The following is a 26,263-nucleotide window of genomic DNA, read 5'->3' on the forward strand; positions in this document are numbered from 1 at the left end:
GGCAAATCCATGCTCCAGAAATAGCATTAGCTGTAATAATTTCGCTTTGGATAAAATTCAGCATGAATTCCCTTTTATAAACCATAAAAATAAGGGATAAAAAAATTCTCTTATTTTACTATTTATTTGATAAGGATATATATTCTTTAGGCACAAGTCAATCTGCGTTTGAGATCATGATATTAAATTTTGAATATATATATATATATATATATATAATAAATTTTGTTTTAAATTTTTTTAAAAAATATACATATAATTTGTTTGGACTAGGTTTTTTTTTTTTTTTTTTTTAAAGTTGCACAAATATATATATATATATATATGTAAAAAATTTAATTAGCTATATTTTTTAAACACTTTATGTGAAATTGGTATAACTTCTCAATTCACACAAATCAAATAAAAAATTGTTTTAACTTTATTCTTGCCAATTGATATAAATTTTAATGAGAAAATTTATTTTTTATAATAGAAGAGTAAAAAACATCCTTCTACCTTTTTCTAATTTTTTTTTTTACATGTTTAGATAGTCAATATTCAACACTAACCTCGTGTACGTGCAGGTGATGCGACATTAGGAATTTGTTTACTAATCCTCGCGCATTAGAACATATGATCTCTAATCAAGACTTTGTTTTCTTAACAAATTTTAATTTTTAAAAATATATAAAAAATAATTATACATTTTTGAACATTAATATTTGTTCTCACTAAAAACTAAAATTACACAAATATATATATAAAAATAATTTAATAAGTTTTTTCACAACTTTTTATGAAATTTATATCATGTGATGACTTCTTAAACATTATTTGCAGCGTAAACTCACCGATTAGAGATGAACAATGAATTAATTTTGGATCAACTTACAAGGCGAGATCGGACTTGACCTGATTGACCGGTCAGGTCAAATTTATATTAATTAGTTGAACATACTTCAAAATTGTTATAGTATATTCTATTTCAATACAAAATATTATAATCATTATCAATAATATTTATTATTATGTGGAATAATATATAACATATAAAAAAGTAATAAAATAGTAGTAAATAATAAAATACTATCATATAATTGTGGAATAATTATTGATTTATTATGTTGCTATACATTAATTTTGAAATAAAATAAAATGAGGGTAGTTGAGTCTACAAAGCTCCTGCGTATGCGGCGTCCAATGAAGAGGCGGACCACAATGTGTCTTTAGTACACAACCTTACATTACATTTTTTGAATAAATACTAATTAGCAATATAATTAAGTCTAAATATTTAATAAAATTTTATAATAAAGTAATATGCAAACAATATTACTTAAATAACATATAAATATTTATCACTCGGTCCTCTACAATTAGCTCAAAAAGATGATACATGTAACTCACATATTTATTTTTATATTCTCCCCTACTGCAATATGGACCCATAGTAGTTTTAAGCTTGTGGCCTATAGTAATACGTCGATATTTTTAAATGTTTGTAATTTAACTTTATATTATGAAGAGGGCATATTATTATTAAATGCATCGAATCATTTTAAATGATATTTTTTTGAAAAATGAATATGTATGATTTGTTAACAGAATTAAGTTTAAAATATTAAATTAATTATATGAATGATTAATATCTTATAAGTATTTATAATTATATTAAATAATAGCATAACATTATATATATATTTTTTTTGGGATTAGTTCAAATGGTTGACTTCATTTTGCATTGCGAATTTCCCATCTCTCTCTCTCTCTCTCTCTCTCTCTCTCACTCTCACTCACCCTGAGAATGCATTATTTAGGTTAATTAGCATTAACGAAGAAGTAGTACAGCACTGTCCCAACTATTATTGATTTGCGCGTGGCATACAATAACCATTATTGATTTGCGCGTGTGATCTTAAAACAACCAAGCAATTGTAAAGTACAGTGCTTTTGGTTTGTAACTAAAATCAGTAGGTAATCATGTGCGGAGAGAATATTTTGTTGTGGGGCGCGTGGGAAATATCTTTTTGCTGAGATTGCCTTTGCCCCGCGTGCTTGGTTTTCGCGTCAAAAAAAAAAAAAAAAACTCCGTCTGCAGCCTATAAAGAAGACTCCTGCGCAGAGCAAAAGGGACGAGGGGGGATTCATTTTTTTGTTTTACTATTCACAGGCAGGGCACTGGCACACGCAAGAGGGAGGCTCATTTTTTTTCTCCCTGTTTCTCTCCCTCTCGCTCATCTCTCTACTGCCCCCTTGTCTCCTTCCCCCCCGCCCCCCCTCGCGCACAAGCACTCCTTCCTCTTCACAGATTCAGCCACCTCGCCCGCCACCTTCCCACATAACCGGCCACCAGCCTTTCCCTTCTATTCCCCACCTTCCATCAAGCCCATTAACTCCTCACAAGCCCACTCATAGCAACCACCGCGCCAGCTCCGGCTGTGAGCACGCAACCCCGCACCCCCTTGGTACCTCCGTGCCCGAGCCACCATCTTCCAACAACTCCCATAACCATATCAGCAGCACCACTACAATCAGGCTTGTAGACGAACCGCGAACCCAGCAACTCCCCCGTCTCCCAAGCACCGGCAACTCCCTGCAACTCCGGGTGTCACCATCGTAGCAGCAACTCCGTCCAGGTAACATCTCTCTCTCTCTCACACACACCTCCCTCCACTCCATTACCCTCCCTCGTTTCTGGTAGCTCTCAGCATATCACCATCGTCACCATCTTCGCCGCTCCTCACCATAACCACCTGCAACAGCCGAGACCACGACCCGTCTCTCCATCTCCCTCTCGCCACTACCCTCAGCTTCTACTCCATCTCCGCCGTGTTCGACTCCGGCGCAGCACCAGAACCCGCAACAGACCTCTAGAATCACCATCGCCACCTCCATATCCGAACCACTCTCCATCTTCGTAAATCTCAGGCCACCTGCAGGCTCTCTCCCTCATCTCTCCATTCACGGCCACCAGCCTCACATAACCAGCAACCCGAGAACCCCCTCTTCCGGCCACCAGCAGTCCTCAACAACTCGAAGCACACCAGCAGGGGCCATCACCACCAGCACTCATCCTCAGCCACTCCAGCAGACGCCAGAGAAGCTCAACTCCGTCTCAGACCAGCCGAGCAGCTCTGCAACTCCAGCACTACGGCCAGCCCTCTACAACCTCCTCTGCAACAGCTGAGATCTTTGCTGCACAGCCCCAACACCAGCAGACTGCCTCTCTTCTCACCACTGCAGTTCCTCGGTCCAGCAACGTCTCGACCTCTCTGCAACTCAGGTATATCACCATCCCCCTCACTCTTAATTTAGGCTTTGTTTGAGGTTTAAGTGTTTTTAGGATTTAAATTACTACATATTAATATTGATCTGGTTTGGTTTGAGGTTTAGATTGTATTTGTTTGAATTTTCTTTCAAATTATGAATGATAATTTGGTATAATTATGTTGGTTTACTTACTTCATTGACATTGTGGGAGCATACAAGCTCCCACAGCTTCTTTGCCAATGCTTCATTTCTGGCATGCACACTTGGAGCCATCTCATTGCAATCTAGGAAGTACTTTCCAGTTACCCCTTTCAAACTCGGGTGCAGTGCTGATTTTAAAAAAATGAATTAATAAAAATCTTTAATTTATTGTACAATGTCATGATTTTTGATAATTTTGTACTCTATAATAGTACCTGGATATTTTTAAATGCTCGTAATTTAGCTTTATATTATGAAGAGGGCATATTATTATTAAATGTATCAAATCATTTTAAATGATATTTTTTTGAAAAATGAATATGTATGATTTGTTAACAGAATTAAGTTTAAAATATTAAATTAATTATATCAATGATTAATATCTTATAAGTATTTATAATTATATTAAATAATAGCATAACATTATAATATATATATTTTTTGTATTAGTTCAAATGGTTGACTTCATTTTCTATTGCGAATTTCCCATCTCTCTCTCTCTCTCTCTCTCTCTCTCTCTTACCCTGAGAATGCATTATTTAGGTATTGGTCCCTCCGCTCTTACACTCGGAAAATCTGTGCTCTGTGCGGATGGAGAAACTGCCAATTCCCAAATTAGCTGCTCCCAACTAGAATGGTTTCTGCAACTTCCTCTGGATAAACTCATCTTTTCTTCACATTCTTCTTCATACAGTCTCACTGTGTAATTAACACTGTAAAAATGCAGACAAATAGGCCACTTCTACTCCCTCTGGTTCTCTTGTTTTCCACTTTCAATGGCCTTGCCTCTGTTTTTGCAATTCCCGATACAGTGAGGCTGGAGCTGATGCACAGACACAGTCCTCTTGCGATTGGAAGAGTCCTTTTTGAGCAAAGGCCTAGTACCCTCGAACGCATCAAAGAGCTTCTTCGCAGCGACGGCATACGGCGTAGCATGATCTCCAACAGGCTTACCTCCGGCTGGAGGCGAAATGCCTGGGGAACCGGCGCCTCAGCTCAATTGCCCCTCCGTTCCGGCGCCGATTACAGGACGGGACAGTATTTCGTGACGATGAAGGTCGGAACGCCGGCGCAGAAATTCCTGCTGGTTGCGGACACAGGCAGCGACCTGACGTGGATCAACTGCGACTACCGCTGCGGTCTCGATTGCGCAAGAAAGAGGAGATCCCGAAGGCGCCGGCGTTTTTTCCGGGCGGACATTTCGACGTCGTTTAGGACGCTGCCCTGCATGTCCAAGATGTGTAAGGTTGAGCTTGCGAATTTGTTCTCCCTCGCTCGCTGCCCCACCCCATTGATCCCCTGTGCCTTCGATTACAGGTATGACTCCAAAATTTCACTTGCCTCATCTTCTGCTTGTTTCTTTAATTTTAGTGGATTGCATTTCAATTTCCTCGAGAAATAAAATCCAAAGGAGTTAAACATGGAAAACAAATGGAATCTCTTTTCCCCCATATTCGTAAATTAATTTCTAGGTGGGGAAAAAAAAATCACCTTTATTATTTTGTTTTAAAAATTGAACGCCTAACTCGTTTTCTTTACTTACGAATATAAAAAGAGGCGCAGAGCAGAGAGGTTTGGTTGACTTCTTAATTATCTTCGTCTTGCTTACCTAAAAAAAAAAAATGGAAAAGAAAAAAAAAGCGTTTCCATTTGTCATCCTACTCCTTTTAAACTGTATTTGAATGTTTTCCTTATATTTCATAAAATTGTTCCATTCCAGATGGAGATACCGAACCCTCCCCCTGCCCATGCCTCAGATGGGAGGTAACTCTCATATTCTCAATCCAATAGTTGTTTCTTTATATCTTGTTGTCTTCTTATTTTTACATATTTTTTAAACGTTATGTAGCACATAAGTCTACTAATATATTAAACTATGTGCATGATATTGATACAAAAGTAGACAAACATACAATAAGAAAAAAAGATTAGATGAAAGTATTTAGTAGTTCTATAAATTGGATATTTATTTTGTTTGGTTCAAGTATTTGAAATGTCTTTTGACTTGTGAGATGTCAAAGTTTATAGCTTAAAAATTTTAAAATAAATTAAAAGACAACAAGAATAACATCCAAGAAGGCGATGTGAAGATGGAATATGGATATGAAAATTCAAATAACTACTTCCATATCTCCTGCGTCAAGTGGAGCAATTTATATTGTGCCTTTTGTTTGCTTTGCCTGCAAGAATTTAAAGCATGTAAAATAATGAGGCATTTATTGCTTGAACTTGAAGAATAACATTCCAAGATATATATCAAATGCCAATGACTTCTAAAATGATTAGGAATATACTTGTAGTCCTAAATATGAGTTCTAAAGCAAGCTATAAACTTTGTCACAAAAATACATAATAAAAACAAAGTTCGAATAATTCTTGATCCATAAACTATATACATGTTGGGAAAAATAGCAGAATAACGGAGAATACTTGCACAGTCATTCCCACCTTACACAAATAAAATAGAATAATAGACTAGAGATATATCCACTAAATTTCAATTTCGTAATTTAATCCAGTAATGTAACAATTAAATTACTAAATAAATCAACAAATAATCGGCAAGAATAATAAAACAATAAAACACCCAAAAAAGGGTTTGCAAACTAGGAAAAAACCACGGGACCTCCGGTTCAAGCCAAATCCACTAGATAAGAGAAAATTATAAGGGTTTGCAAACTCTACAAGAGCTCTCAATAACAACGGAAATTGCAACAAATTATAAACAATTTTACTCAAAAGTCGATCTCACCAATAAGAAACCTAAGATCAATAAAAGACTATCTCAAAAGAAAACAAAATCTAAAGAAGAATTGTTGGAATTAGTGTAATCCCAAGAGAGGGAGTGAATTGGGTATTAAAAATTTATTCTTAAATTCAACTAATCTAATAGAGCAGTATTTCACAACCTAAGATCTTTCTAAGCATGTACTAATTGCGCAGATAATATGTGGAAATTAAATCATGCGCATCATTTACAATATATCGAATATAACATACACATGCAAGAATATAAAGTGTTGAAAATTAAAAGTGACTTGTAATTCATGCGCATCATTAGGGTGACTCTTTGACAATAAATTAGAACATAAGATTAAAAGTGCATGATTTCTTAGTGCTTTTAAATTTTTTTGTTATTTTTATTGCGCAAGAAAAATTAGGGTGACTCTTTGACAATAAATTAGAACATAAGATTTAGATCAATATTCTAATATGCCTTATTTAGATTTTTAATTGTATGAAGAAAACTTAAGGCCCCTCAATTGTAAAAAATATTTGCATTTTCTTTTTTTCTTTTTTTTAGTTTTCAAAGAATTATAAAAATTTCAACTTATTATTCAGTTTTCTAAGATTCATGTAAAAAATTTAGAAAATATAAAGTTTGTTAAGTTGCGCAAAATAATTTTATATTTTAATCTCTTGATTTCAAAATAATTAATTACAAGAAAGAAAATTTGTTTACAAATTTCCATATATATATATATATATATATATATATATATATGGTAGTATTTGGGATAATTGATCATTGGTGTCATTTTTGTAATTTGTTGAAAAATTATAAAATAAAATAAAAAGTTTTTCCATACGCAATAATTGCAAAAGTTTTATTATTGTTTGTTCATTTTGTATAAATATTTTAAAACTAAAAATGTTTCAAAATTTTTTGTGATTCTTTGAAAAACTAAAATAAAATATGAAAATTATTTTTCGAAACTAAATGTGCCTCGACTTTTTTTAGTCTTAGGCAAGATTTTCACGATACTACCTACAAAATTCCCTTTTTAACTTGATTCGCAGAACACTTATTCCTTTAAATAGATTAGTTATATATGATGGTTTATATATAAAAAAAAAATTGTCACAATAAAGCAAATACTACTGCGAAACCGTTTTTTGGATTCACAGTAAGGAAATATAAGGAGTAAATAACTATTCCTTAATTTCTAATTATATTCCGTCTTATTATTATTATTATTATTATTATTATTATTATTATTATTATTATAAGCATGTTAAAATTTTATTTCTGTTTGATGCTTATTTATGTTGCAATTATGTTAATTTTTAAGTCATTCGATTTGGGTATATTTTTTGTTCATGCATTTATTCGGTTCCTTTTTTTTTTTGTTCACATTTTCTATGTATTTTTTGCATTTAGATCACTTCATGTTAATATTGTTTGCTTATTTTTTTTAGAGTTTAGGTTATTTCATAATAATTTTGGTTTTGTTTGAGGTTTAAGTATTTTTAGGATTTAAATTATTGCATATTAATATTGTTTTGGTTTGGTTTGAGGTTTAGGTTGTATCTTATTTATATCGTTTAAGCTTTGCTTAAAGTTTATGTTGTTTATGTATCTTTTTAGGGTTTGATTATTTCAAGTTTATGTTGTTTATGTATCTCTTATTTAGAATCCTATTCCTTTTTTAGTCTTAGGTAAGATTTTCACGATACTAACTACAAAATTTCCTTTTTAACTTGATTCGCAGAACACTTATACCTTTGAATAGATTAGTTATATATGATGGTTTATATATAAAAAAAAAATATTGCCACAAAATTCCCTTTTTAACTTTATTCGCAGAACATTTATTTCTTTGAATATATTAGTTATGTATGATGGTTTATATAAAAAAAAATATTATCACAATAAAACAAATACTACTGCGAAACCTTTTTATGGATTCATAGTAAGGAAATACAAGGAGTAAATAACTATTCCTTAATTTCTAATTATATTCCATCTTATTATTATTATTATTATTATTATTATTATTATTATTATAAGCATGTTAAATTTTTATTTCCGTTTGATGCTTATTTATGTTGCATTTATGTTAATTTTTAAGTCATTCGATTTGGGTATATTTTGTGTTCATTCATTTATTCGGTTCCTTTTTTTTTGTTCTCATTTTCTATGTATTTTTTACATTTAGATCACTTCATGCTAATATTGTTTGTTTATTTTTTTTAGAGTTTAGATTATTTCATATTAATTTAGGTTTTGTTTGAGGTTTAAGTGTTTTTAGGATTTAAATTACTGCATATTAATATTGATCTGGTTTGGTTTGAGGTTTAGGTTGTATTTGTTTGAATTTTCTTTCAAATTATGAATGTTTTCCTTATGATAATTTGGTATAATTATGTTGATTTACTTATTATTTATTGTACAATGTCATGATTTTAGATTCAAATTGGATCAAACTCTCCCTCCACCCATACTTCAGAAAGGGAGGTATCTCTCTAATTTAGAACCCTACTCCTTTTAAACTGTATTCATTTGAATTTTTCAAAATTTTTTGTGATTCTTTGGAAAACTAAAATAGAATATGAAAATTGTTTTTCAAAACTAAATGTGCCTCTACTTTTTTTAGTCTTAGGCAAGATTTTCACGATACTACCTACAAAATTCCCTTATTAAATTTATACGCAAAACTTTCCTTTCTAGAATTCTCTCTACTTCTTTTTAGAAATGTTGAGAAATCACAAGAATCATGCCAAGATGTTTGGCAATCAACAATTAAGGAGATTGACAATCACACAAAACCAAGCAGTTGACCATTCCATAGGCTCCTCTCGATATTTGTATCAATCTAATTTAATGCTTTGTCTCTCCAATCCATATATAAATATCCATGTACAAATCCATATTAGACACACAATGAAATAGAAAATTTTCTATTGTACACCTTTTAATTCTCTCTCTAATTTTTACATGGTTTTAGAGCATAAATCATTTACAAGGTTGTCATTTTTCTTCTTCTTTATACCTCAGTTTTGATAATATAAAACAGAGGCTTTCGTTTGCTTGCCCTCTCTCTGTCAACAACGCAAATCATAGTTGTATGGTAGTTTTGCTCCTTTGTAGCATTGGCAGCACAGTTTGAGGAGAATTCTCCTTCTTGTTTTTTTTTTTCTTTCCTTTTTGACAGAATCCCTTTGGCATGGATTGTAATAGGGGGCTGAGTTTATTTTTTTATTTTTTATTTTTTTGACTATCTCAGTTTCTGTGTTTTTCTTGCGCATCATCCCGCAAGCCTTTTTTTTTCCTCTCTCTCTTTGGGTTTAGTTCCTCTGCAACAAAGGTTATCACACTAGCTTAATAAAAAGTTTGTTATTGGGGGATTTAGACATGTACCGACTTTCTACCACTTTCCAGATAGCCACTGGAGAATCCTCCTCCATCACCCAATAGAGAATTTTATCGGCCAAACACAAGCGTATTGTAGACGCTGCGTTTGCTTTCAAATTTATCCATGTTGTCTCATCCATTCATTCCGATTGAGTATCAACTAGAGCCTTAGTCATTCCTTGTTGCACAAGAATGTCCTTCACTCTCCTCTGCCATAAACCAAAATTTTTGGTTCCATCAAAATTGACAATGTCAAATCTTGCAGAAGACGATCTCGACGCCATAACAACAAACACTCTGATACCAATTTGTTGTCATATGGATCATATAAGTAGAACGCACAGCGGAATAAACAATAAGTAAATGCAAACAAAACCAGAACAAGAACAACAACACAATTTACGTGGTTCGGCAAAGCCTACATCCACGAAAGTAATGAAACAAATTTCACTATGAAAATCACAATGTACACAATACACTTATCAAAATGATTGCTCTCTCTCTCTCTCTCTCTCTACATGCCTAGATGACATAAAAGAGTTTCTTGGAGGTTTTCCCTTTGTTTAGCTAACCACCTAATGTTCAAAAATTCAAAATTCAGAAAAACTGCTTGCAGCCCAGGGGTCTCTCGTCGACGAGTACAAGGCTTCGTCAAGGAGACCAAGAAGACCATTCTTCGATGATAACATGCTTTCGTCGACGAATCCATAACTCTGAGATTTTCCTACTCTCGGTATTTTCTCGTTGACGATTTCAGAATGTTTGTCAACGATCCCTTGCTGCCTTCTCGTTGAGGAACACAGGGCATTCGTCGACGATCTCCTACTGTGCTGTCCCTTCATGTTTTTCTATCTTTCTTCATTGCTTACTAAAACTGAAGTATAAGAGCCACAAACAACATGATTGTACACCGGTTCAAAATCTTGTACCATACCACAACCTAAGCCAACGCATTGTTGGTGATCCTTACAATTCCCTTGCCCTCCACATGGAACTATTTACAAATTTGTAGTGGACAACCATTTTGAACATAACCCATAACTTAATTGCACAATTCTATTTTGGGAGGTTGACTTCTCCTTGCTGGCAACTTGTAAACCCCATAAAGAGATCACCTAATTAATTGCACTTTAAAAGTCTACTGGGCTTCAACATACTCTAACACCAATTCATTAAAGTCACATAGGTTTATAAATTTTTAAAGTTCTTAGAAGTCTACAATCTCTCTTTTTAAATGTTAAAAAAAAATTGGTTTACCAAAGTTTTATTTTCAATAAAAATATCAAATTCACCTTTAGAATAGGCCAATGGTGTTTAACTACTTCCCTCACTTTGCTGAAAAAGGATAAAAAACCTTACACCAACAATTCTTTAGTCCATCAATGTATTTCTTCTTACTAAAATAGCTAGTCATCCGTCAACTAAAATAGCTACTTCTATCCCATTTTCTATCTCAATATTTTATTTGTAATTTTTTTTTGAAAAATTATTGTTCTCTTGCCTATTAACGATTATGCTATTGTATGATGAGATTGTCTCTCGATAGTCATCTACGCATGATGCTCGTAGTTCAAAGGACAGACGTTACAGGTACTATTTATGTCTCTTTAACTTGTAAATTGTTAGAATTTTTATTTTTTTCAATAACTTTCCATAGTTGAATGTGAGTCCTAAAAATCTTTTTTCCCTTTATTTTATTTTTAAACTAAGGTTGAGCTAGCATAGCATACTACCCAATGGGGCCTTGTATTTGTCATCAGTGGGTTGTTAATTGGTTACACCCTTGCTGTTCCAGGTACTTAATCTAACTTTCATTATTAAAAACTTGTATATATGCATAGAGATATAAGTATTATATTTTGATGAGAAAGTGATTACTTATTTATCACACTTGTACCAATGTTATATCTTTTATGATGATGCAACCTATCTTGCAACTGCATGTCCCTGAAGTACAATGATGTATTATATTTTGGGCATTCTTAATTTTAAATACTATTCTATTTTTTCTTACTTTCTCTTAGTTAGAGAGCATGTAATGTTATGTAGAGCATAAAGTGTTGACAACAAGTTTTCCATTTTCCTTAGGTAAAACAACTATTTGTTCATAAATTTGTTGAGAAACATATCATTTCTTGTGTGTAATTTTCTATGCTACATACATCAAAATAATAATAATAAAAAAAAAAAAACTTTTGCCTAAAAAGTTATAAAATTAATTTCTAAGAAATTTGGAGAATAGATCAAATTAACCAAAAAGGCAAAACTTAAAAGATAAGGAATACAATCAAATAAATTTTAAAATTAAGGAGGGTTGCAAAAATTATTTATTAAAACAATTTTGAAAATGAAAAAAGCCAAATTAAATCCTAGAAAAAAAAATTTATATAAAATAAACATTAAAATTTAGGAAGATCTTGTGGCCAACTAAAGACATAGTCGCAAACTCTAGATTATGTGATAAAAAAAAAGAAAAAAAAGAAGAAGAAAGAATGCATGTTATAATGAACACAGTATGCATGCAGAGAGTTTTTTTTTGGAGGGGAGAAAGGGGGTCAATTCGATTCCTACAGGGAGCCTTGCTGCTCAATGGTAGGTAGCTCTTCTTCCATCTCATCCACTTTCCCATCTATTAGCAAAATTCAGACAAGTGAATATCTCAAACTTTAACCATAGAAATGTTCCCTATGGGATAATGAGCAAAGACTTATACATAAAATGGGGCCTTGTGAAGGAAAGAAGAAATATTGGAATGTATTCCTATTAAATGTATTTTTTTATTCAAAAAATCAAGATATTGCATGTTTAAGCAATATTGCTTTTTACCCCAATAGAAGATTTTCTCCGCTTAAGGTCGCACTAAAGGAATGATGCATTTCTTAATCTCCTAACCATAGAATGTCCAACAAAACATTGTGGGGGATACGCTTGGCTTGGTGTAACTACTTGGAATTTCCATATTAGGCCCAAAATGTTTAACATTGAATTTAAGTATCAATTTGTTAACTAGATTTTAAACAATTAAAAGGGAAATTAGGGGGAGGGGAATGATATCTAAGAAATTAATTGGCATCAAAAGAATATCTAGTTGTGTAGACAAATTAACACCTTATGTCCTTGAATTCCTTAACATGAGATTAACTTATAAGAGGTAATTAAGTGCAATCAAACACCTTTTAAGATAGTTTGTGTAGTAATCTTAGTTTTTGTAGTAATCTATTGTTGATCTTGCTATCGTTTTGCACAAAGTGAATAGAGGTTCCCTCATTAACAAGTTTTAGTACATAAATTTGCACATGTCCTTATATTAGCTTGAAGAATGATTCAAATATGGACTATCAAATGAATAATATAAATATGTGATATTTTATCATATTAATTAGATTACTAACATATTATAAAATACAAATATATAATCATATATTTATATATCTACAATACTATCATTATCATATTGAGCTTCTAGTACAACAACAACAACAAAACCAAGCCTTAAGTCCCAATAGGTGGGGTTGGCTAAGTGTTCTTCTCTCTTCTTAAAACAAGTATTCATTATACTAAAATCATATGACATAGAAAAGTCTAAGATCATCTCTCTAGGCTCATTTTTGTCTCCATATCCATATCCTCTTTGTAATCTCTCATAATTTTTATTATTCATTCCAACGTGTTCATTCAGATCTCCTTCATTAAATATTTTCTGGTAGGCCGACTTGATGAGCAAAAGCACTAATGATATTTATTATCTCTTGTCCTAATACCATCTCTATTTTTATAATTCTATCCCCTACTCTATTTATATCAACAACGCTATTTTTTAAGTTTTTTTCTATAATAATTCCTACTTCATTCGTCTGTTTTTCTTTTCTAGCGTACCAAAGTTTAAATCCTGATTTATTAGTTTCTCTAGCTTTTTCTCCCCCACCTCCTTAGTTTCTTGAAGGCAAATTATATTAATTCTTCTTCTGATCATTGTCGTTCAACACTTCACCCCATTTTTTTGTGATGGTTATGGGAGTCCTTTCAATCCTTTAGAGAAATCCTAATCTTGTAGTGAATTCAAATTTCAAATACAAACATTCATGAGTCTCCCTTTTCCTCTGCGTGCAAGTTGCACAAAAGACTTATGGATTTGTGAAATTAAAACAAGTGCCCAACACCTTACACTTGGAAAAACATTGAGACAACACGCATGACAATAAACAAGTTTATGCACTCTAATATAACTCACCATGTCAAGATGACACTTAGCACTTTCACTTATAAAGCACTTCCTTGCTGCCAAAACACAACACACTCACAATTCTTTCTTCTACATAGAACACACATAATTCTACTATTTGTGCACTCACAATTCTTTCTTGCACACAACACAAACAATTTCCTTGTGCTTATCCAACATTAGAGCCTTGAGCTCCTTATATAGGTGTTGAAAGTAGGATGCCAACTAAGTATAACTTTCTAGAAACCTCTAGCTGGTGTTTATAAATAGAAATGGAGTGAATTTGAGAGAAGAAAGTTCTACAAAGGGGTAGAGATTTATCTAAATTCTGAAAAAAGGAGAATTTTCCTGCAAAGAGAGAAGGAGAATCTTCCAGGAAGGCGAGGAAGAAATAAAATTCTAGAGAGCGAGAGACAAAGAATTTTAGAGAGAGAGAATTTTCTAAAAGCTTTTAGAGAGAAAGAGAGAGGCAGTTCTCTCTCAACATGGCTTGCAGTTAGGATAAAGTTTTTACATTAGATAGGCTATTGAAATGGGTTTGAGAAGTTTGTCTATGTGCATATTGTGGTCGAGAAACACTATTATACATGGAAGAACAACCAAATAGAATCAAGAGCACTTGACACATTAAGGCTAATCCCAAATTTCAGTTGCATAAGTGATAAATTAGAGCTCCAATCCATCCATTTCCCATAGGAAATGTGAGACAGAGATAGAGAAATATGATTCATTTTAGAGATAAGGAGGATTTTGTTTAGTACCTAGTCAATGGTGAAGATGTTAGGATCGGAAGAGCCCATTGGTGGGCTTGATAGACATGAGTGAACACTAACTTGACCAAAAAGCTTAAGCCTATTAGATCTTTGGGCTCAACCATGTATATAAGCACCCATCATCCACTTAATTTTTTCAATGTGGGATAAACTCACAGGTGGAATTCTCAACAATCTTCCCCTCACTTGTGAGTTCCAACAACTCCCCTTTGAACTGAAACCATCTCCCTTTTGGGAATAAGTCCAATTCTCCAACAGCTGCTCAAGTGGGCCTTACCACTGGCATTTTATGTACATCGGATTGCATTCCATGTGCCTCCGAACCAATCCAACCTCAGCCACACACTTGGTCCTCTAACTCTTAGCATGTTAGGAGAATTAGGTTCACCTCTCAAATTTTTACGATGTCGCTCACCCAGAGTTACGAACCGTCGACTCTGATACCTTTTGTTAGGACCGGAGGAGCCCATGGGTGGGCTTGATACACATGGGTGGACCTCCAATATGGGTTCATACAGAAATAAAGAGATTAGGAGAGAGAGTATAGGAAAAATAAGAAGAAGAGAGACAAAAGGGAGATTGGCAGAGAGATGGAGGTTTTTCACATGGCACTAGTGGAGGGCATGGATGAGGAAAAGGGAAAGAGATTGAGGACGAGGGGTGTCGAGGTTGGGCAAGGTCTCGTGATAGAGAAAGAAGGAAACCCACGTGGATTTAAATTAGTCAAATCCAACCTTGCTTTTGTATTTAATTTTGGGAATTTGGGCCTTAAAGGATTTCATTTGGAATTCAAATCGAAACTCAAATTGTGCTTCCAAACAATGGATTGGGAATTAGGGACCTCAAATCCAAATTCAAGCCTTCGAATATAGGGATCAAAATAGTCCCTACACCTATAGTTTTACAAAAGAGTCTCATCAACTAAGGATGTTTTCTAAAATATATAGAAAATTCCCTATATCACATGCTCTAAATTAAAATAATAGTGGACGTCCTTGCTATTACCATTCCATTGGATAAGATAAGTGTTAAAAATTGGAGAAGAATGATTTTCTATATTAATTATTTTAATACAAGGATTACAAGGGTATATATACATAAGAGAATTGGAAAAAATGGAAAGTAAATATTGTGCTAAAATGGAAAGTGTATATATCTCTAATACTTCCCCTCAAGTTGGAGCATGGAGATCCATAATGCCCAACTTGCATGATAAAGTTTGGAAATGTTCACGACCCAAAGCTTTGGTAAAGATATCGGCAAGCTGACTGTGGGTAGGAATATGCTTAGTGAAGAAGAGGCCAGCCCTTAACTTTTCACGAATAATATGACAATCGATTTCTATATGTTTGGTACATTCATGGAAAACAGGATTCTGGGCAATGTGAAGAGTCACTTGGTTGTCACAATATAAGAGCATAGGCTGAAAATACTGTATGCCAAGATCATGTAAAAGAGTTTTGAGCCATGTAAGTTCATAGGTAGTAGAAGCAAGTGCCCGGTACTCAGCTTCGGCGGAGGAGCGAGAGACGATAGTTTGTTTCTTAGTGCGCTAGGAAATGGGACTAGTGCTCAACTGAATGAAAAAACCAATGGTGGAGCGACAAGTGAGGGGACAACTAGCCCAATCCGAATCAGAATAAGCCGAGACTTGAAGAGTGTTGGCAGTAGGAAAAAATAAGTCTTGACCTAGGGATGCCTTAATGTATCGAAGAACACGTACAGTAGCATCATAATACAGTTGTCTGGGCTGGTGGATAAATTGACTGAGAATGTCGACTAGAAATACAAGGTCGAAACGAGTGATGGTGAGATAGATCAAACGTCCAACGAGGCGCCGAAACAAGCTTGGATCGGAGAGAAGAGCACTATCAGTATTATTGAGCTTCAAATTTTGTTCCATGGGAAAGTGGGCAGGACGAGCACCTAGATGACCGCTATCAGTGAGGATGTCAAGAGCATATTTGCGTTGGTTGAGAAAAATGCCAGTGGGAGAGCGAGCAACTTCGAGGCCAAGGAAATATTTCAATTTGCCAAGATCCTTGAGTTTGAATTTCTGAGCGAGCATGACTTTGAAAGTGCTAATAGCGGAGTGATCATTGCCTGCCATGAGAATGTCATCAACATAAACAAGTATAAAAGTAAAAGACTGACCCCTAGAGCGGGTGAAAAGAGAGTGATCGGCCTGAGATTGGGTGAAACCCGCAGCAAGTAAAACAGAAGATAATTTAGAGAACCAATTGCGAGAAGCTTGCTTGAGGCCATAAAGAGATTTTTGAAGACGACAAACACGAGTCTACCCCTGTTTGCAATAACCTTGGGGGGGGGGGGAGGGGATCATATAAACCACCTCATCGAGGTCACCATGGAGAAAAGCGTTGTTGACGTCCAATTGAAGGAGATGCCAATTCTGAGCGGCCGCCACTGCAAGAACACACCTGACAGTAACGAGTTTAGAAATAGGAGCAAAAGTATCATGATAATCCAAACCTTCTACCTGAGTGTAGCCCTTGGCCACCACTCAAGCTTTGTGTCGCTCTATGGATCCATCAACCCAGAGTTTTGTTTTGAACACCCATTTACAGCCAATTGGTTTTTTTTCCAGGGGGAAGGGGTTGAAGAACCCATGTATTATTGGTTTCTAAGGCTTGGATTTCAGAAGTCATGGCATCACGCCAATGGGAGTGTAGCATAGCTTGAAAATATGAGGTAGGTTCGAGATGTTGGGTCATAACAAAAAGAAAAGCCAAATGTGGAATATAGAAACGATGGTAAGATAAAAGGAGGAGAGACAATGAACCGTATCTGAGGGACATCTTGAAACTTGTGAAGCCGTGGAGGACTTTGGTAAAGTAGGGCAGATATAATCAGCTAAGTGAGAGGGATGTGTGATGGCTCGTTTGGGCCGTGAAGAGGGAAATGGAGGGGGCGGGGGGGGGGGGTGGGAGGGGTGGAGGGGAAGGGGGTGAGGGTGGGAGTGTCAGGGAGGGGACCAAGGGAGAAGGAGATAGAGAGGAGGGGCTAGGGTTAGGTGTGGGTGGTGGAGAAGGTAAAGTGTAGGAATAGGAAGAGGAAGGACTGGAGAAGATGTGGGAGTTGGAGAGACGAGATGATAGGGAAAAACATTTTCTTCAAAAGTGACATCACGGGAGATGAAAAATTTTTTGTTTCCAAGATCGTAGACACGGTAAGCCTTATGATGAGTAGGATAACCTAAGAAAACACATCGAAGAGCACGAGGAAAAAATTTATCGCGATGTTGGCGAGTAGTTTGGGCATAACACAAGCACCCAAACACTCGCAAGTGTGTATACAAAGGGGGTTTCTGAAAAAGAAGTTTATAAGGGGACTTATGATTGAGGCTAGGTGAAGGAGTGTGATTAATTAAATAGGTGGCTGTTAGAATGCATTCGCCCCAAAAGGAAACGGGAAGATTGGCTTGAAAACGTAAACACCAAGCCACATTAAGAAGATGACGATGTTTACGCTCGGCAACACCATTTTACTGTGGTGTATGACATGTGCGCTCGTGAAAAATGCCTTGATCATGGAAAAAAGTTTGAAGCAGGGTGGTTTGAAATTCTCAACCATTATCAGTGTGTACATGCTTAACAGTGCAATTGAAATGATTTTTGACCATGGTGCAAAAATTTTTAAGGCAAGTGAAAGTATCAGATTTCATGCACATAAGATAGACCCATGTAGCACGTGAGTAGTCATCCACAATTGTTAAAAAGTAATGTGCACCAGAGAGTGAAGCGGTAGGATAACCACCCCATATATCACAATAAATCCGATTAAAACAAAATGTGCTCTTATGTGTATTTAAGGAAGAAGTTAAACGAGTGTGCTTTGCTCTAGCACAAACATCACAAGGCAAATGAGGAAAAGAAATAGTTAAGGTTTTTGGCATACATGAAATGGAAGGGTGACCGAGACGTTGATGCCAAAGAGTAGTGTCAGAAACACATTGAGAGTGGAAAACTGAGATGGAGAAGGGTTTATAGTGGTAAAACCCATCACATACTTCACACGTTCTAATCAGCCTCCTCGTTGATAGGTCCTGAAAGACAAAAAAGGTGGGAAAAAATATAGTAACACAATTGAGATCAGTGGTAAGTTTGCTGATGGATAATAAGTTAAATTTAAATGAAGGCACATAAAGAACATTAGAAAGAGAGAAATTAGGAGAAAATCGCATAGTGCCCATATGAGTTACAGGAATAATGTCATCATTTGGAAACTTAATGGGGCATGGCTGATTGAGAAGCTGAATATTATCAAGAGAAGACAAATTGGAAGTCATGTGATCGGAGGCACCTAAATCAACAATCCATTCAATGTTAGAAAGAGAAGCAGAATGACAAGAGGCGACGTTACCAGCAAAATTGGTAGAGTTGGTGTTCAAGGGCGATTAAAGATCCAAGAGTCGACGACATTGTTCATTGGTGAGACCAGGGATAGCAATCTCAAAAGAGGTTGAAGAACCGGTGAAAGTAGGTGCCGCAATTGAAAAACCAGTTGCTTCCATGATATCAGATTAATTCAGTTTAGAGGAATCAGACCGCCGAATTAGGTCAAATCCGAGTTTTGCAATGACCAAAAATATAAACTTTCAATTTAATAGTCTTCGAGTGTAGAGAAGCCGAAGGTGCCGTCGGAGTGTTGAGACCACGAAGGCGAGCCGAAACCGGATATGGTCAATAAAAAAAAACTGCCGAAGAAGATGGGCTATTGTAGTGAGTATTTTGTTGTGTGCGGGTCTGGGGGCTGCTAGTATACTGTTGATTGTGGTGGTCTGCTGCAGGGAATCTACAACCTAAATGTGCTACTTTTCAGTGCTTTAAATTCACCCGAATGTGCTATTTCTTAGCACTATAGATCCACCTAAATGTGCTCATTTTCATCTTAGTAAATCCACCTGAATTTGCTGACTTTTACCACTGTGAATCCGTTTGAATGTGCTGATTTTCAGCCTTGTAAATCCACTTGAATGTGCATATGCTAAAAAATCATCACAAGCTAATTTTACAGGGACAAAACTAAAACACGCATCGGAAATTCAAAAAAATAGCACACTTTAAGAACACAAACAGTTCATATTTAGTTTCAAATAGCAAGCATTTACATTTTGGTTGAGAATAGACCTCAATGCATTCTCAGTCACCACACTCACATTTTCAAAGCACAAACAAACCCTCTATTAATTTTCTGAAGCTATAAACATAAACCTAGAAGGTCTTCAATGCGTGGAAAAAGAAAAATGTAAGAGGTAAAAACGCAAATCTCTCTATGAATACCTATGGATGAAATGCTAACAAAAAAAATACATGAATATGCATATGCATCAACCTTGCAATAACCATACATATAATTAATCAACTTGCGTTAGGACTAGGTTTATATAAGCTTTTATAGATTTCTTGCCTAATCTTGGCTAAATATATTTTTCTTTATGAAGTCTTTAAGTGAGTGAGGTTACATAGGCCTGGATTTGGAGGCCCGAGCAGTGGCTAGCCTAAAGGCCAATTCTACTAAGAGCAATATTTTTCTATTGGCCCAGTGAATAATCCATTCAAGTTTGAAGAGATCTTAAGCTGTAAGATAGGCAGCTTCCCTACAACCTATCTGCAATTACCTTTGGGTGTTAAAGCTAGTTCAAAAACTGCTTGGATTCTGTTGTGAAATAAATGGAATCCAATCTCGCCCAATGGAAAGCCAAATACTTTCGTATGGGTGGAAAACCTACATTAATCAAAGCTGCTCTATCAAACTTCCAAAATTATTATGCCTCCATCTTACCTATTCCTTCGGAAGTTACCAACAGGAAAAGAAATTTCACAGCCTTTTTTTTTTGGAGAGGAAACTTTAAAGGGTTCAAATATCTAATCAAATGAATTGATTTTTAAACCTTTTGCAATGGGACTTAGGCACAAAAAACATCAGGTTGAAGAATAGGGCCCTTCGTGGAATAACTCTGCCCTTGAGTTGAAATCAGTAACAAATTCTAGAACTGGATTACCTAGCTGCAATAAAATAAATTCGTTTAAATTTCGTGTACCATGGAGCCTTATTGCCACAAAATATGGTATTTCATTTAGCAGTACTCACAACAATTCTTTCAAGTCGAACAACTTCTTGTTGAGTTCAATCATGAGCTTTGCAAGTTGAGGAACATAATGGCCTAGTATGATTAACCATAAAAGAAAATCATATCACCACTCCTATAAAAATGAGTTACACAATATTGAATAGAGTTTATACAATCAAATTACCACCATAACTTTCTCCTATATTAAACAGATCCCTGTACCTGAACTGGAGGAACCTCCGGAGTCGTTGTAGCAAGAATGCTAGATTGTCCCAGGCTAAAGAAAATAAATGTGAAGACAGATTTAGAGAGAAACTGATCTAAGAGTAATTAGGCTTTCCATAAACTCAATTTTCTGTGTTCTAAAGGAAAAAACTTCAGCATTCAACCTTTTTCTGTGTTACAATATCCATGAGATAGCTGCAAATAACCCTTTCTATTAATTACATACTAATTTATTTACATTGGCCAATCTTGAACATACTGAAAAATAATACCTACAATAGTAGTCAAAAAGGAAAAAAATAGAAATACAAGTTGTCGCAAAGAGCACAACATCAAAAAAAATAAATGTGAAACTAAAACAGAAAAAAAGAAGTAAGCAACATTTGACAAAATTGAAGCCACATTTTTGGATTCTTGAGAGAATGATATGACAAGGCATCCTTCTGGCGCTGTTATGATCGCCGTTCCAGCCGCAAGAAGAAGCATTAGTGGGGCAAGGACACCTGCTGCATTTTGATCTGGAATTTGGATTGTCTTCGATTTGAAAATAATATCGATCAAGATGGCCACCTTTCACATAAACAAATGATTAATATGCAATTATTGACAAATATAATTAAATGAAATGAATTCTCAATCAAAGGAAAACACATATACTTTTAAGATGCCTTAATCGAGAGATTATCTCTAATCCCACCTGTATAGTTGTTCATATTCTATGAAAGTTATAAATTGTTGATATTTTATGAAAGCTAACTTGTAGAAGGATGACAAGCAGAAGTGTGAAGGAGAATAGAAGCCTTCGTTGCCCCCTTAGCAGCATAGTTGTCATTAATGAGAATGCCAAAGTAACGCCGCTAAGAACTATAGCTGCAAGGTAGGAAACCTGGGATGAAATGCCAATGCCCAGCAGAAGGATTGGCATATAAGCCCCTAAAGTATCCACCCCAAACGCTCGCGGCAGTACTTGTGCAGTTAAAAATTGAATTATGTTGCGACGGCTAAGATGACGAAGTGCTTCATTAAACCTTCCTCTTTGATTTATTTCTTCTTTGAAGATTGGGGAAGATTTTGGAATGAATGGAATCAAGTTCAGCAATAAAACGAATGGCATTCCTATGGCAGCAAACGAAAACTTCCAGCCCCAGTTCGGATATATCCATGTGTAGTAGTTTACTACACAGGCTAGTAAGCCTCCACCCATCTTACTAAATGTGCTTATTAGTCCTAACTTTTTCTGCAGTGGATCCGACTGAATCTCAGAGAGGTTTATAGGAATCAACTAGCATAAAAATTTAAGATTCTAAAGTTAGTAAGTCAACAATAAAAGAGATAAATAAGAACTCATGCTTGTAGACTAATTCTAAAAATATTATATTATTTGATAAAATATGTAATCATGTGGAAAGGAAACTCACACACAAGACTCAATGTGAGAATTTATTGTCAAATTTAATCGCTTTGTGACGAAACGGTAATTTACAGCAAAACATTACAAAATGAGGGTCAAAGAGAGAAGTTTTACTACTAGCAACCCAACTCTCTAAGTAGATGATATTTGAAAAATTAATTTTTAAAAAATAAATTCAAGAGTTTGAGCAATGCTCTAAACAATGGCACGTTTTCGAACCTTTCCGTCTATTGCAGGATTAAAAAATGAATAAGTAGTAGATTTTTTTATGCATAAAAGCATACTCATGTTTTATTTTAATTACAAATAAAAACATTAACTTGTAAAATAATTTTGCAATGTTTAGCAATATGACACCTTTGCGTATTATATGCGTATGCATATGTATCTAAAATATTTTATTCTTTACATGTTCATCCAACTTTTTTTCTCTTCTTGAGTTTCTTCAGCTTCATTTACAAATGTTTATTAGTGTTTGCTCGATCATTCTAAGTAGAAAAACTAAACCAATATGGAAATAAAATTTGCTACCTATGTGATAATTACACGTGCAAATGAAATTACATTAAATGGGAAAAAAAATTGATGGTCATGTGATCATTATTTGTGCAAATGATTTTACATTTAGCAGCTATTCACCATTAATCAAAAAACCTATATCAAAGAAAATGTCAACTTTGTCTTATGCTACTACAAGTTAAAATAATTAATGTAAATGCATCCGTAGTTGGCAAACTAGGGGCAAAGTTGTATGAGAAGATAATAAGGACAGGAGTGCTTGAAGACCATGGAGATTTCAAATAGCTTATGTGAGAATTGGTTAGAGGATATTGTGATCAGTCATGCACTAAGTCAAACAGATCTGATCATTTGCAAAGTTGGGAGTCTCTAGATCTTATTTGTTGAATTCCTAGTTTGAATCCATCATTTTAGGTCTTTTACTCCTACTGGACACATCACATTCCTACTTCCTTCTCTTTTTTATGTATTTCAATTCAGTGCCTTGCGTTTTTTTAGTATTGTTATCAAGCATTCAAAAAGTTTGGGGCTCTTTGTTGATCTTTTGGGTGATTTTTGTATGTTGTGGATGGTTAGATATTGCCTTTGGATTAAATTGACATTATTGGGTGACCTTATCTAGCCTTTTGTACACATGATGGAGGTTAGTATTTTTTTTCTTATTAAATAAAAAGGTAATAGAGACAGTATTCAAACCTGATATAGGAGTCCAACTCCTAAACCCATCAGAATTCTACCACTGAATAGAGCATAAGTGCGTAGTAGAATAACTGTGATGACAACTCCAATACTCAATACCAATGTGGAACTAAAAATTGCCCAGCATCGTCCAAGCCTCTGATGCACCATCGGTGCTGTGGGCAACGTGACTATCGCTGCCAAATATAAGGAAGAAAGCGAGAAGCTTAGCCATTGATTGCCATAGGAGCAAAAATTATCTTCTCTGGCATGTCTCATCTTATAAAATACTTTGGGGAAGAACGTATACATAAACATGTCCATTCCAAGTACCCCAGCTGAAATAAATTACAAATTCATAATTAAAAATGCATCAAAAGAATTGAGAAGAACCCGAGAGGGCTTCCGTTGCAGCTTTCGTCGGAAAAGATGGAGGTAACGAGAACGACACCAGAGAAGACGAGAGACCCGAGAGATGGCCAGAAAATCAACTAGGGTAACTGGAGAAGAAGTAAAGAGCGCCGAAGAAGCACCAGTCGGGACTAAGAGCGGACACTGAACCGAATGCGAACATCGGAGATGCACCAGTTGAAATAAATTAAAAATTCCTAATTAGAAATGCATCAAAAGAATTAAGAAGAACCTGAGAGGGCTTCCGTTGCGGCTTTCGTCGGAAAAGATGGAGGTAACGAGAACGACATCAGAGAAGACGAGAGACCCGAGAGATGGCCAAAAAATCGACGAGGGTAACTAGAGAAGAAGCAGAGAGCATCGAAGAAGCACCAACTGGGACTAAAAGCGGACACTGGACCGAACGCGAACATTGGAGATGCACCAGTTGGGACTTCCAATTATGTTTAATATATCCTAATTAAATTAATAAACTAAATTAATTCTTTTGATGCATTTCTAATTATGAATTTGTAATTTATTTCAGCAGGGGTACTTGGAATGGACATGTTTATGTATACGTTCTTCCCCAAAGTATTTTATAAGATGAGACATGCCAGAGAAGATAATTTTTGCTTCTATGGCAATCATTGGCTAAGCTTCTCGCTTTCTTCCTTATATTTGGCGGCGATAGTCACGTTGCCCACAGCACCGATGGTGCATCAGAGGCTTGGACGATGCTGGGCAATTTTTAGTTCCACATTGGTATTGAGTATTGGAGTTGTCATCACAGTTATTCTACTACGCACTTATGCTCTATTCAGTGGTAGAATTCTGATGGGTTTAGGAGTTGGACTCCTATATCAGGTTTGAATACTGTCTCTATTACCTTTTTATTTAATAAGAAAAAAAATACTAACCTCCATCATGTGTACAAAAGGCTAGATAAGGTCACCCAATAATGTCAATTTAATCCAAAGGCAATATCTAACCATCCACAACATACAAAAATCACCCAAAAGATCAACAAAGAGCCCCAAACTTTTTGAATGCTTGATAACAATACTAAAAAAACGCAAGGCACTGAATTGAAATACATAAAAAAGAGAAGGAAGTAGGAATGTGATGTGTCCAGTAGGCGTAAAACACCTAAAATGATGGATTCAAACTAGGAATTCAACAAATAAGATCTAGAGACTCCCAACTTTGCAAATGATCAGATCTGTTTGACTTAGTGCATGACTGATCACAATATCCTCTAACCAATTCTCACATAAGTTATTTGAAATCTCCATGGTCTTCAAGCACTCCTGTCCTTATTATCTTCTCATACAACTTTGCCCCTAGTTTGCCAACTACGGATGCATTTACATTAATTATTTTAACTTGTAGTAGCATAAGACAAAGTTGACATTTTCTTTGATATAGGTTTTTTGATTAATGGTGAATAGCTGCTAAATGTAATATCATTTGCACAAATTATGATCACATGGCCATCAATTTTTTTTCCCATTTAATGTAATTTCATTTGTATGTGTAATTATCACATAGGTAGCAAATTTTATTTCCATATTGGTTTAGTTTTTCTACTTAGAATGATCGAGCAAACACTAATAAACACTTGTAAATGAAGCTGAAGAAACTCAAGAAGAGAAAAAAAGTTGGATGAACATGTAAAGAATAAAATATTTTAGATACATATGCATACGCATATAATACGCAAAGGTGTCATATTGCTAAACATTGCAAAATTATTTTACAAGTTAATGTTTTTATTTGTAATTAAAATAAAACATGAGTATGCTTTTATGCATAAAAAAATCTACTACTTATTCATTTTTTAATCCTGCTATAGACGGAAAGGTTCTAAAATCTGCCACTGTTTAGAGCATTGCTCAAACTCTTGAATTTATTTTTTAAAAAATAAATTTTCAAATATCATCTACTTAGAGAGTTGGGTTGCTAGTAGTAAAACTTCTCTCTTTGACCTTCATTTTGTAATGTTTTGCTGTAAATTATCGTTTCGTCACAAAGCGATTAAATTTGACAATAAATTCTCACATTGAGTCTTGTGTGTGAGTTTCCTTTCCACATGATTACATATTTTATCAAATAATATAATATTTTTAGAATTAGTCTACAAGCATGAGTTCTTATTTATCTCTTTTATTGTTGACTTACTAACTTTAGAATCTTAAATTTTTATGCTAGTTGATTCCTATAAACCTCTCTGAGATTCAGTCGGATCCATTGCAGAAAAAGTTAGGACTAATAAGCACATTTAGGAAGATGGGTGGAGGCTTACTGGCCTGTGTAGTAAACTACTACACATGGATATATCCGAACTGGGGCTGGAGGTTTTCGT

The 26,263-nt window shown here is 34.9% G+C and overlaps 1 protein-coding gene across 5 annotated transcripts in view; it reads left to right on the forward strand.

Annotated features, from left to right (window-relative positions):
- Nucleotides 1-2,111: 2,111 nt before the first annotated feature.
- LOC131161771 (uncharacterized) overlaps nt 2,112-26,263 on the forward strand; it is a 147,601-nt gene continuing 123,449 nt past the window's right edge. For 2 of the 5 annotated variants that reach the window (XR_009138616.1, XM_058117728.1), the window contains exons 1-3: nt 2,118-3,265; nt 3,997-4,770; nt 5,174-5,217. Coding sequence is in view for 2 of the 5 variants with exons in the window: in XM_058117728.1 (XP_057973711.1) it covers nt 4,175-4,770; nt 5,174-5,217 (640 nt within the window). In the remaining 3 variants the exon portion in view is untranslated. Of the gene's footprint in view, nt 3,266-3,996; nt 4,771-5,173; nt 5,218-11,120; nt 11,180-11,299; nt 11,385-26,263 lie in introns of those variants that run through there. The other 3 variants (XM_058117733.1, XM_058117732.1, XM_058117730.1) reach the window with 3 other exon arrangements.

The sequence above is a fragment of the Malania oleifera genome, chromosome 8, assembly GCF_029873635.1.
Source record: "Malania oleifera isolate guangnan ecotype guangnan chromosome 8, ASM2987363v1, whole genome shotgun sequence".
Classification (NCBI taxonomy): domain Eukaryota; kingdom Viridiplantae; phylum Streptophyta; class Magnoliopsida; order Santalales; family Ximeniaceae; genus Malania; species Malania oleifera.